Source organism: Pipistrellus kuhlii, unplaced genomic scaffold (assembly GCF_014108245.1).
Source record: "Pipistrellus kuhlii isolate mPipKuh1 unplaced genomic scaffold, mPipKuh1.p scaffold_m20_p_3, whole genome shotgun sequence".
Classification (NCBI taxonomy): domain Eukaryota; kingdom Metazoa; phylum Chordata; class Mammalia; order Chiroptera; family Vespertilionidae; genus Pipistrellus; species Pipistrellus kuhlii.
Window position 1 is genome coordinate 43,917,728 of NW_023425529.1, and position 13,956 is coordinate 43,931,683.

Here is a 13,956-nt window from a genome sequence, read left to right on the forward strand (position 1 = left end):
CATTGTATAAATATATCCCAATTTATGTATCCATTTTCCTATTGATGGGCTTTCTTGTATTCCCAGTTTTCAGTAGCATGGATAAGCTTGCCAAGAGCACTCTTGTATAATTCTTTGATACATGTTGTCATTTATATTGGATAGATTTCAACTCACAGTGAAATTTTGGGGTCATATGGTGAATGTATGTTTAACTTCATGAGAAACTGCCAAATGACTCTTCACAATAGTTACATCATTCTTTTATAGTTCTATTAACAGTGTATTAGAGTTCCAGTTGCTCCACATCCTAGCCAATATAAGATTGTGTTAATCTTTGATTTTAGCATCTTAGTGAGTATAAAATACGATCTTATTGTCCTTTCAATTTTCATTTCCATGATGATGAGCATTTTTTCATGTGCTTATTGGCTTCTTATATCTTCTTTTGTTAATTCAAATATTTTGCCTATTTTAGCTGAGCATTTTATTATTATTATTATTATTATTATTATTGATTTGTTAGCTTTTTATATGCTATGGGTATAAATCCTTTATCATCTATATAAATTTTTAATTTGATGAAGTCCAACCAATGTATCAGTTTTTTCCCCTTTTATGATAGTTTTTTTGCATTTGTCTGAGAAATCTTTGCCAATCCCTAAGATTGTGAAGATATTTTCTTTCTATAATCTTTATAGTTCTGGGTTTTACATTCAGGTCTCTAATTCAGCTCAAATTAATTTTTGTGTATAGAACTACATAGGAGTGGACCTGGATATCTAGTTTTTCAGTACCATTTGTTAAAAAGACTTTCCTACCTCCAGTGAATTGATTTGACTCCTTGGTTGAAATTGATTGATGTAGTACATGAGGTCCTATTTCTATATTCTATTTCTATTCCCTTTATCTACTTATCTATGCTTATACCAATACTACATTTTTCTTAATTATTATAACTTTATTACTCTTAAAATGAGACAGTGTAAGTCCTCCAAATAAAAAATATTTTAAAATATTATTTAATACTCTTTTAAGATTTTGCTATTCTAGGTAATATTTTAAAAGATTTTTCTATTCTAAATCCTTTGTATGTCTTTATATATTTTAGAGTCATCTTGTTAATTTCTTTAAAAAAGTGGAGAATTTTGATACTGTATGCATTGAATCTAAAGGTCAGTTTGGGAAGAATGAACATCTTAATTACAGTATATTGAGTATTCCAATCTATGAGTATATTTCTTTACTTATTTAACTCTTAAGTTTCTCTCAGCAAAGTTGAATGGTTTGTTGTAGGGGATTTGTATATCTTTTCTAGATTTATTTCTTGGTATTTATATTTTTTGTAATTTTTTAAAAATCATGAAATGATAATTTTTATATAGCATTTTCATTAATTTTGTTTTTAAGATTATTGTGATTAAAGCCTGAAGAATTTATGTCTTGTTATATTCAGCAAGACCAGAAAATATTAAGAAATATTTAGTACCAGCGCTACCTTAAATGCAATTTTATCCTTCCTTGAAGTATCAGCTGGTCTATTAGATCATACTGTATCGTAGGGGTCAGTATTAAGATTTTATAATATGTACTACAAATTTGCAGAAGGGCAATTTAATAAAAATCAAGATTCAGTAAATGTCAGCAATAAGAGTATGCATTGAATGGGGTCTTTCTTTGTTCATTTTTAGATAATTGTCACTTTTAAAATGTAGTAGTTTATCTGATTTATTAAATGTCACGAATTTTAACCAAAAGTGGCTTCTCAAAGAAATATACCTCATATGACCTGAGGCAAGGGTTAACAAGTCATTCTTACATATTCAGACGTTTGTAAATACTGAGCCAGGAATTGCCAAGGAAATAGTGCTTTTTCCTTTCTATTTCTTCTGCAGCTCTGCCAAACAAAACTGTAAGGTGAACCAGATGTCTGAATCAGTGAAAATTTGATGAAACATTGTGATGAGATAAATTATAATCTGCCAGAAATTTTCTTCTGTAGGCTTCTTAAAATCTGAACATATAAGAACGGAAAGGCTTTCTGATGTACCTCTCCAGAGATCATTATTTTCTTTTTAAAACTGGTAGGATCATTCTGGTACGGATGGGACAGATACTTCGCTAGCTTCATACAATCATGTCTCTTCCTTGGCCTTCGGGGATGGTGACTTTCTCTGCCCTCTGATCCTCACTATGGAAAGGGCAGCCAACTTTAGGTGGATAACATGTTAAAAGTGGACCACCTGGCTACTAGAAAGCTAGGTTTTAAGCCATCCCATTGAGCCTGGTCTGATGCAGAATATTCAGGTTGGCCCAGAGAATGCAAACAAGGAACATGAAGAAACCATCTACTGTAATCTAATTGCCATCACGAGGAGCCAGTGGGATAGTGACCACTATGGAGCATGCAAAAATATTTTGTATAACAGTCTGTTGGTACTTTCTGCCCTTTTTCTTTGGTTGAGGATTTGAACCATGCAGGTTAACTCATAAAATAAAATTTTAAAAAGACAAGATAAACACATGTGATGCAATGTATTTAATTAAACTAGCTAAACCCCTTACCATGCTTCTTTCCAGTGGCTTGGAGGAGATTTGGGGTAGAACTTGCTAACATTTAGTTAGGCCCAGATTTGGCATTTGGAAGCAGCGGTTTGGTAGAGTGATGGTGCTTTTACACGTGGAGGAAACAATATTTGTAAAACTCCTTGTGATTAGGGACATGGCCCTTAATGAAATCTCACATGACTTATCCTGTGAAGTGGTCCAGTTCTAGCCAAACGCTCGGATTGGGGACTAGGACAGGAACGTTCAGGGTCCACTTCGGATGGCCTAGCCCCAGGGGGCCTGGTCTTTCTGTTCTGTGTTTAGAATGAAGCAGATGAGGTATGTGGGTCCCAGCTAGACTCAGGTTCTTTGTGGATTTGTACAAACTTACATGACTTGGTCTTGTCATCTATAGAAGTCCGTGGCCAACGTATAGCATTCTACTTCTTGAGGGCAATAGGATTGATTGTAGGATTAAAGTGGAAGAGCATATGTTTCTGCTAACAGTCTGGATTATTGATCTGGTAAGGCCCAGCCTGAATGCTTATCAGACTTTACTCACCCATTTGTGTGTTTTTTTGCTTTTCCCCCCAGGGCACAACTGAAGTGGAAATTAAGAAGAAAGGTCCTGGATCTCTCTTAGTTTCCATGGAGCAGCTGGCCTCCTACGGGCGGAAGGACAGGATAAACAGTATACTGAGTGTTGTTACAAATACACTGGTAGAAGGTATGTGCTCTGTGATGTCAGTCCGAGCTGCTGAGATACAAATGTGAAGTGTGCTTGATAAGTATGCCTGTCCCTTGGTCTGAGTTTTGCAAAAATGGCCTCTAAGCTTTAGGAATAGTGTACTGGTAATAGAAACCAGCATCCCAAATCTGCACGCAGAGAATCCAATAAGGACTTCAGAGCTGCTGCCAGCCTTGTGCACAGACAGATACTAAGTATGAAGGAGTGACGTAAGTGTGAGCTAGACGATCTGAAGAAGTCTCTGTAATTGGCATCACGAGGAGCCAGTGGGGTGATGTAAGGCGTAAAGGACTGTAGACTGAAGAACTATGAAGATAAGGGATGATGGAACCCCCTCTCCCCAAAACATCCCTTCTTCTTTTCCTTTCCAGCTACTTACAACGCTAGTGGTTTTCCCTTATGGATGAATGTTCTGTGCATTTTGATTGCACCTAATTTGCCTCTCTTCAAGCACCATCATGTAGCCATAATACACTTGATGTGTGAATAGATACGCTGAAACCCCTCTTCTCCAGCACTGTGCCAGCGAAAGAGCAGCTGCTGTTGAGTTGTAGCATGCCTGCAGTGATGTTGCTGTCAGTGCCCGACCCCAGCCTTAGGTGGCTCCTCCATGGCACAGTGGGCATGCCCAGGAGCACCTGAGGAAGCTCCGGTCCCCACTGTCCCCAGAACTTGCTAGCTTCCCGTCCGACTGCGGTCTGCATCCCAGGCTCCTCCTGCTTTCTCTGGAGGTAGATTCAGTGGCAAAGTGTTCTCTCACAAGGTTCTGATTGATTCTGTATGAATCTTCTTCTTTTGATTCATGATGATTTAGTTGACTTGTCCCATTATAGATCCAACTATTTTTCAGTTACAGTTGACATACAAGGTTAGTTTCAGGTATACTACATAGTGATTAGACATTACATAGCATACAAAGTGGTCACATGATAAGTCTAGTATCCATCTGACACCATACTTAGTTATTTCAACTTATTGACGATACTCCCTATGCTGACGTACATCCCCCTGACGGTGTTTGTAACTGGCACCTTGTACTCCTCAGTCCCTCAGTGCCCATACCCCAGTCCCATCCAGCAACCATCAGTTGGTTTTAGGTACCTGTGAGTTTGTTTCTGTTTTGTTTATTCATTTATTTGGTTGTTTAGATTCCACATATAAGTGGAAATATATGATATTTGTCTTTCTCTGTCTGGTTTCTTTCACTTAGTATGACACGCTTAAGATCCATCCATTTTGTTGCAAATGGCAAGATTTCCTTCTTTATCATGGCTGAGTAATATTTTATTGTATGTACCACAACTTCCTTCTCCATTCTGTTTCAGACTATTCTTGAGACTTCTAATTGCCTTCCTCCAGAGTTCAAACACCAGACTAACCCAGCAATAGCCAGAGTCCCTGATATCAGGAGACTCAAAATGGTTCTGGTGTCCTTGAGACAAGTTATTTTTTGAGTCATTGAGTCATTTAAGGCCAACACCACTTTGTAAGTGTGTGTGTGTGTGTGTGTGTGTGTGTGTGTGTGTGAAATGTGTGTGTGTGTGTCAGAGAGAGTGTGTGTGTCAGAGAGTGTGTGTGTGTGAGTGTGTGTGTCAGAGAGAGTGTGTATGTGTGTGTGTGTGAGTGTGTGTGTGTGTGTCAGTTAGAGAGAAAGAGTGTGTGTGTGTGTGTGTGTGTGTGTGTGTGTGTGAGTGAGTGTATGTGTATCAGAGAGAGTGTGTGTATATGTGTGTGTGAGTGTGTGTGTGTGTTGGGCAGGGGCGTCTGCGGTAAAGGGAGAATCCCTAGAAAGGATCTCCCTTGAAGTGTTTACATCGCACATGTGGGCAAGGAGTTACACTTTTCCCTGCCCAATCTGGAGGATGTATCAGGTAAAAACAATACTGAACGAACTGCTTTTGGCCATCTGAACAACTTCAGTTATTCCTGTTTTCTTTCCATCCCATCCGGGTCCTTGCCGATGGAATATATTTAAGTTCTGTGTAGCTTATACTTAAGGTTGCAGGTGATCACTGCAGATCATAGCACTATCAGGATAAGAAACACTTGTTTAAGAACCTTGGCTAATTTTATTCTTCACTTGAACATCAAGACAAGATTTATCTGAGTATCTCTGGCAGCTGAGAAAGAAAACGAACAACCTCTAACAGGCATATTTTATTATTGGCAAAGACATTCAGAGCAGAACTATCGAAGCAATGCAGCAGTTTTTATTGATTGCCTCGGTGACCTAGCACAGGGCTTGGCAGACGTAGATGCTCAGAAAGGCTTGTTGAACTGAATCTTGCTGAGCTTGGAGTGGTGGGGAGTGGTGCTGTGGCAGGGTTTCTGCTGGAGACCTAGTACTTTTGTCCCTGTACTGAGTTAGATCTAAGTCATTGGAGCTTTCCTGCCTTTCTCTACTCCTTTATCTTCCTCTTCTCCCTCTCCTCCCCTCTATCTTTCTGTTCCACTCTACTCATTCTTCGCCCACCAGCACACACATAAAATAATGATGATAATAATAATACCATCAACAGCAACCCTGCCCATTGTGCTCAGTGGTAGAGCATCAGCCCACGCACCAAAGGGTCACTGGTTTGTATCTGAGCTGCAGGTTCGTTCCCCCACCCTTCTCAGGTGTGGGAGACAACCAATGGATGTGTCTCTCTCACATCGAAGTTTCTCTCCCTCCCTCCCTCCCTCTCTCTCTCTCTCTCTCTCTCTCTCTCTCTCTCTCTCTCTCTCTCTCTCTCTTTCTCTCTCTCTCTCTCCTTCCTCCTCTCCCTCCTCCTCCTCCCCATTCTTCTCCTCTCCCCCTCTTTTCCTCCCACTCTCTTTTAAAAAACATACCAACTGAAAAAATATCCTTGGGTGAGGATTAAAGAAAAAATATAGATGCAAGAGTAGCTCAGAGGAGATGACTGTAGTTGTGTTCCTGGGTAAGAGACCATTCCAGCTCATTTCCCCTTTTCTAAGCCCTGAAGGTCACATCACTGTCACCGTTACTGCCTGTTCCTGCACAAACATTCCTCCTGTCCCCTCTCCTAGTATTTGACTCCCTTTGTTAGAACTGATGAGACAACTGCTATAAGCAAAGAAGGATGCATGCGGGAGCTGGGTGATGTGAAGAGGGAATCACAGACCTTGAGAAAGATCATCCCTGTTTGACCGCTGGTCCCTCTGGATCAGTGGTCGCTAGATCTCTGCAATGTGAAAAGCTGGCATTGAATGAACAATTGCTCCTGCTTTCCAGACCTTCAGTTAGGAAGCCCTGACATTTTAATCCAAGTATTTAAATTACTATTATTTAAAATAAAAGAAACAGGCTCCTACCTACCTAATGGTTTAAAACCACAGTGGAGCCCTAGTGGTTTGGCTCAGTGGATAGAGCATTGCCTGTGGATCAAAGGGCCCCGGGTTCAATTCCAGTCAAGGGTACCTAGTACCTCGATTGCAGGCTCCTCCCTAGCCTGGGCCCTGGTCAGGGCACGTGCAGTAGGCAACCAATGTGTTTCTCTCACATCAATATTTTTATCTTTCCCTCTCTGTCTCTCTAAAATCAATGGAAAACCTCGGATGAGGATAAAAAAATTTTTTTTTAAATAAAACCACAGTGGAGAATTCCAGAATTCGTAAATAATGAAGTCCTGCCTGCTCTGCCTCATCCCTATTCTGTTGCAGACATGCTCACCAGGATCCAATAAACTCAGCAGAATTCAGTCAGGGGAGCCATCAGCTTTGGGATATTTCAAAGGCCTGGAGGTGGGGTGTAGGCAGAGCGTAGTGTAGTTTCACTTCCCAAAGCAGAAAGCCTGGGAGAAGGAAGGGGAGCAAGTAGGTGAAGTAAGAATCAGGACGTAGTGGTGGTACTTGGCATTACTTATTCTCGGGTTAAACAGTTTGAAACACTCCCCTATAGAGGTTGCTGGCTGTAGCTATTGCTGCCACAAATGACTTACTCATTCATATTTATTTTATTTTAATTAATTAATTTATTTATTACTAGAGGCCCAGAGCATGGATAGGGTCCCTAGGCCTGGCCAACAATCAGGGCCAATCAGGGCCTTCTGGCTGCCAGCTGCCTGCTGGGGCCTTCCTTCCCAGCTACCAACCAGGGCCTTTCTTCATTCCACACTGCCCCCTGGTGGTTAGCACACATCATAGCTAGTGATCGAACTCCTAAAGGGAACACTTTGCATATTAGCCTTTATATATATAGATATAGATATAGATATAGATATAGATATAGATATAGATATAGATATAGATATATAGATATAGATATAGATAGATATATAGATATATAGATATATAGATATATAGATTGATTTTTATTGATTTCAGAGAGGAAGGGAGAGGAGAGGAAGAGATAGAAATATCAATGATGAGAGAGAATCATTGATCAGCTGCCTCCTGCACACCCCCTACTGGGGATCGAGCCTGCAACCTGGGTATGTGCCCTTGACTGAATTGAATTCAGGACCCTTCAGTCTGCAGGCTGATGCTATCTCCACTAAGCCCAACCAGCTGCTAGGGCATACTTAACTCATTCTTTTATTCAACTGTCAAATGTCAGATATCGGCACAGTCACTTCTCAGACATCTCTCTGCCTTTCCATTGCAATGGTAAGCTCTGTGAGGATGGGGACTCACGTTCATCAGCGTTTTCCCAGTGCCTCGCTAACTATAGGTGCATAAACGTTGTTGAATTGAATTGAGAGAAGCCCCTGCCTTCAGAAACCTCAGAGTCTGCCACCACCTCGGTGGAATTATGAGGCTCTCTCTGGGAACAATTCCCAGTAGCCCTGAAGGTGAGACCTGCAGTACCCTCTCTGAAAATGTCCGGGAGCAAGGTAAGGAAACCCCACAAACATTTAGACATCTCGTCCCCCACATTAACCCATTCCCCCAAATCAGTTACTTCCCCCATTCCTGGCACGTGAGGCAAGTAAGTTTGCAAAGTTGTGAGTTACTTTATACACTTCCTGTTCATCTAATGATCTTTTTTTAGTTCCTAACACTCTACATTGTCTTACTTTTGGTGAAACGAAAAAAATCCTGAACATCTACCCTTTGCTCAGGAAAGGTGGTTAAGAGATATCTCTAGGAATCTTCTTGGCGCCCCACAGGGCAGAGAAACCCCTCTTTGCTGTCTGGTAAAGCCTTGGAGCCTAGTCTATAGACTGTATATAAAAGCCTAAGCAACTGTTATGACTGGAACAACCAGTTCACCAGTCGCTATGATGTGCACTGACCACCAGGGGGGCATACGCTCAATGCAGAAGTTGTCCCCTGGTGGTCAGTGTGCTCCCACAGCCAACCTCCCCTAGTCCCTCCCTCTGGCTGGCAAACCTCCTGCAGTCCCTCCCCCAATCTGACAGGCCTTGTGGCAGCTGGCAGTCCCCAGCAATAGCCGGTAGGTCCCAGCCAGCAGCCAGTAGGCCCTGGCTGGCCTGACCCCAATAGGCCCTGATTGCTGGCCAGGCTTAGGGACCCCACCTGTGCACAGATTTCATGCACCGGGCCTTTAGTTCATTATAAAACATTACAGTTGTGTCAACTGTCAGAAATGTGAACAGTAGCTGCTTCAACCTCCACATGCGTGCTGTGCTGGTGAGCAGCAGACATTTGGAGATGGGAGGAGGTAAAAAAAGAAACGGAACCAGATTTCCAAATATGTACTACAAGAATTTATGGAAATAAGAGAACCTTTTCATTTCTTTTTTTTTAGGAGGGGGAAAGAAAACTAAATTTACCTTGGAAACGGAGGGAGTTCTGTGAGGAAGACGCCAAAGCAAATTTTCTTCACAGACTTCCTTTCCCACGCAGACTCCCACATGGCGCTTACTGTGGCCCTTAAATCTGAAAAACCACGGCAACCATTTTCTTAGCAACCAGGGAGCCAATCAGAAACCCAACCAAAGCCCCCCATCTGAAATCAAGCCATCACCACGGGCACTAGCCAACTGGTTGGAACAGGGAAAGGGGCCAGACTGAAGGTTTCCATCTTGTTGGTGGTGAAATGTTGGGAAACTTTCCTTTCTTCCATGAATGATCTGGTTTTGTCAGGAGAATTGGGCAGGGGTGGGGGGTGCCATTATAGCCAACCCTTTAGAACCAATACCGTGCCTCTAAGGATCATCACGCTGACAGGTTTGCAAAGTTACATCTCCTAACGTTCTTCTAGATCAAGATCCCTGGGCTTTTGGAATCCTCGCTGTTCTGTCTCACACTCAGTTTGAGGAGAGCTTTGGTCTGTGGGGCCTCGTGCCTCCGTGGTTGTGGCTGCCAGCTGAATGGCTCTCTGCCTTTAGGGTCTAAGCATCCTTTTTTGATCTTTACCTTTGCAAACGACCTTAGAGATCATCTAGTCCAATGATTTTCAGTCTGTGTTTATCAGAGTCCTAGGATCGGGGAAGTCCCTCAGGAAAGGAATAAGTCCATTGGACTGGCTCCAAGCTCCTCTTCTTGTCTCAACTAGAGCAGTTCCTGCTTCATGTATCTCACATAGTGGGGCTCACATAAAATCTTGTTCGGAGGAAAACAGGTTCTGTTTCTAAAAGAGACAGACAGAAAGGGAGGGATAAGACAAACGAAGGAGAGGGAGGAAAAGGAAAGAAGAAAGAGACCAAGGGAAGGAGGGGGAAGAAGATGAAGCAAGAAGGAAAGGATGAAAGTGGGAAAGGGTAAGAGAGGACGAGGAAGGGAGAGTGAGGAGAGAGGAGAAAGGCGAAAGAAGGGACAAAAGGAATGTAACAACATTTCTAACTGGATGAGGAATTGTAAACTCGCTGACTTGTGCTTCTTTGGAAACATAAGAACACGTGGTGGCTTGGTTGATGATGCTGATTCTGCTGTAAGGTTAATAACAGTAGCGAATATTTCAGCAGCACTTAGTATATGCTAGGGCAGCTATGGCACGCTGGTGTACCACAGAATTTTTAAAACATGCGGTTTCTATTTAATCAGGACACTGAACTCTTTTCCTTTAAATCAGTGGTTCTCAATCTTTCTAATGCCGCAACCCTTTAACACAGTTCCTCATGTTGTGGTGACCCCCAACCATGCAATTATTTTCGTTGCTACTTCATAACTAATTTTGCTACTATTATGAATCGTAATGTAAGTATGTTTTCCGATGGTCTTAGGTTCTTAACTGTGAGTTGCGACCCACAGGTTGAGAACTGCTAGCAGGGTCACCTAAGACCATCGGAAAACACAGCTATTTACATTACAATTCATAAGTTGCAAAATTAGTTACGAAGTAGCAACGAAAATAATTTCATGGTTAGGGGTCACCACAACATGAGGAACTGTATTAAAGGGTCACGGCATTAGAAAGGTTGAGAACCACTGCCTTAGATTGTCAAATTAAAAAATGACAACAGCCAACACAATAACTGTCCAGTGTGATCAGTTACCTTTTTGTTGTTGTTGTTGTTGTCAGATCAGAAAAATATATGTAATTTGGTGTACCGCAGAACTTTAGTAATTGGCTCGTGTGTGCCATGGGATGAAAGTCATTGTTCTAGGGTCTCCTGAGGCCCTTTATTTTAGCTCATTTAGTTCTCACAGGAAATTGAAGTCGCTTGCTCAAGTTCCCACAGTTAGGGTTGGAGCCTGTTGAGATTCCGGAGGCTAAGCTCCTGACTGCTCTGCTGTGCTCCCAAAGCAGACGGGCTGGGGTTTGTTCATAACCAGATCATCATCATCAACAGGGAAGTGACCCGGTACTGAGCCTGCCTCCTCTGCCTTTGGGAAGGAAAGCCGAGGGGCACAGGGAGAGTCCGCGCTCTGCCCTCCCAGGATCGGCAGCGAGGATGACCGGGGAGGATCTGCAGCTGCCTCCTTCGCTCCCACCCTGTGACTGAGGGGCCACCTTTGTTCTTCCCTCCCGGCAGAGCTGGAGGAGTCGCAGAGGAAGTGCCCGCCGTGCTGGTACAAGTTCGCCAACACTTTCCTCATCTGGGAGTGTCACCCCTACTGGATAAAACTGAAAGAGATCGTGAACCTGATCGTCATGGACCCTTTCGTGGACTTGGCCATCACCATCTGCATCGTCCTGAACACGCTGTTCATGGCGATGGAGCACCATCCCATGACGCCACAGTTCGAGCACGTCCTGTCCGTGGGAAATCTGGTAAGACAGAGCGCCTTCTCCCGGCTTTGTGACCCGAGCACATACTGCCTGTGGGACATGTTTTCTGATGCTGAAAGCAGGTTTGGTTGAGGAGAAAGTAAGAGTTCATTGGAAGGCACATGCTCCCACACAGGCCGAGGGTCCCAGCGCTCCTGCTCACTGTGGTCACCCCTGGGCTGCTTCCTCCTCCTGCAGGACAACGTCCGGGAGGGGCTGCCGACAGAAAGCCAGCTGTGACAGATGGGGAGGCACAGCACAGGCTCCAGTAGCCGGAGCCAAGGACGTCTGGGTGTTCTTCTGCTTCTCACACTGACGCCTGCATTGGTCCGGCCAGTCCCTGCCCCTCTCACCCTCAGGGACAGCACCACGGAAGAGGGGGCTGTGGGTGCAGTCAGTGTAACTGGAAATTGACCTGTGCTGTCATAGTCCTACCCAGATGGGGACTGGCTAGGGGACATTTTTAACTCCGGGCTGGTTTCCCCTCCAGCCCAACTTCCTTCCGGGCTGCCATCCAGTTTCCGTTAGTTGATCTGTGCCAGATTTATTTTCATGTTAGCTTAAGTCTTCTATTTCACTTATGATATTAATTAGAAGATGATATACACTTTAAAAAAAATAGATTACACAATGGATTATGAGGTCAAGTAGTTGTGGTTTGGAGATTATCCGTTTTACTTCTTTGGTATGAAAGTCAGGAGTTGATTGAATTTTTATAGATAGTAAAGAATTAGTTGGAAAGAATCCTCTAGATCAGTGGTTGGCAAACTGCGGCTCGTGAGCCACTTGTGGCTCTTTGGCCCCTTGAGTGTGGCTCTTCCACAAAATATCACGTACGGGCGCGCACGTACAGTGCGATTGAAGCTTCGTGGCCCGTGCACAGAAGTCAGTTTTTTGCTCTCAAAAGAAATTTCAATCGTTATATTGTTGATATTTGGTTCTGTTGACTAATGAGTTTGCCAACCACTGCTCTAGGTCACCTCTTCATTCTTTAGGAGTTATACCATAGGCCTGTCTAATCTAGTTGTTACCATTTAATTTGAGCATAATCTCTGCCTGGTATTTGTTTTTCCCCCTCCCTTCCTGCCTTTCTCACCCTTCCTCTTCCTCTCCTCCAACTCCTCACCTTCCCTCTCCCTATCCTTCCCTCCCTTCACCTCTGTCTCTTTGTCTCTGTCTCACACATAAACATGTGTACACACGCATGCGTGCACACACCCACACACATATGCGCACACGCTTGCGCACATTTCTGCTTTGAGTCCTAATACACTACCGTGTTTCCCCGAAAATAAGACATCCCCTGAAAATAAGACCTAGCGCAACTTTGGGAGAAAAAATTAATATAAGACACTGTCTTATTTTCGGGGAAACAGGGTATTAAAGCATTATAATACCATTTAGAGTTCTGATTCTGAAAACACATGTGGCGAAAGCGATCCTTTGAGCCTGTTTAGTTCCTTGGTACATACCAAGATCATTCTGTGGTCTTCCCAGTTTCCATGTCTAGGTTAGCTCAATCTTGATGTGAACTCATATGCAGCCTGATGAAATACTCATAGTTTTTTTGTTTTGTTTTTAATCCTCACCTGAGGAGTGAAGACATTTTTTCCAGTGAGTTTTACAGAGGGTGGGACCGGGGGAAAGGGGAGGTTATGTGGGGGTGGGTGGGGACAGGGAAGAGAAACATTGATGTGTTAAATGTTTCTTACATGGGTTGATTGCCTCCCACTCATGCCCCAACCAGGGCCAAGATTGAACGTGCAACTGAGGTACATGCCCTTGATGGGGAATTGACCTGAGGGCCAATGCTTTAACCACTGAGCAGCTGGCCAGGGCTGAAATACCCGTAGTCTTGAACTAGCTATCCAGGAAATGTGGTCATTGGCTCTGAAAGGTGCCTCAGGTGAGCTTGCTGTGTAACTGGCTGGCCCAGGGGGTTGGCCATCAAGCAGAATTTTGAGTCAGTCAACAATATTATATAGATACAAGTTTTATTTTATTAGCCATAAGTTTAATAATAAGAAATATGACTTGATGGATTTTGTTGGTTGTTGGTGCTGCTGCTGCTGTTCTCCTTATGGCATTTCCCCCCTCAAAGTCTTTACTTTTACTTGCTTTTTACAGAACAGGTTCTCAATTTCCAAGGGAGTTTGAGAGACCTTTTTACCTATTACCCACAGAATGGCCCTCAAATCCGCAAATAACATGATTTTTCCCTTTCTTAAGAGCCTGAAGAGATCTAGGGCCACACCTAAATTACAGTTGTGAGCGTACAGAAGACTTTGCCCAGAACCATGGGTGAAGAAAGAAGATATGAGAGAAGGTCATAATATTTAGGGACTCCATGAGGCACACTAACCAAAACCAGGTTCTACAATAAGCGAGCTCTGGGTAGGGTGGGGTTTTCAGGGGGAAGTAGGGTATAATTAGGACGGGGATGGAGAGTAGTGCATGGTTAGGATGCTTTGGACTGGCTGACAGGTTACATGTGAGGGTGACGGGGAAGAAATGAAGAATAATGCCTAGACTTAGTTAGTTACTGCAGGGAAAATGTCATGAC

General features: G+C 43.1%; 1 protein-coding gene across 4 annotated transcripts in view; it reads left to right on the forward strand.

The window, feature by feature from the left end:
• The window catches only part of SCN8A (sodium voltage-gated channel alpha subunit 8), a 178,920-nt gene that overhangs the window by 120,076 nt on the left and 44,888 nt on the right, over nt 1–13,956 (forward strand). For all 4 annotated transcript variants that reach the window (XM_036456540.2, XM_036456543.2, XM_045587995.1 and 1 more), the window contains exons 13-14: nt 3,121–3,253; nt 11,158–11,396. In XM_036456540.2, coding sequence (XP_036312433.1) covers nt 3,121–3,253; nt 11,158–11,396 — 372 coding nt within the window. The remainder of the gene's footprint in view (nt 1–3,120; nt 3,254–11,157; nt 11,397–13,956) is intronic.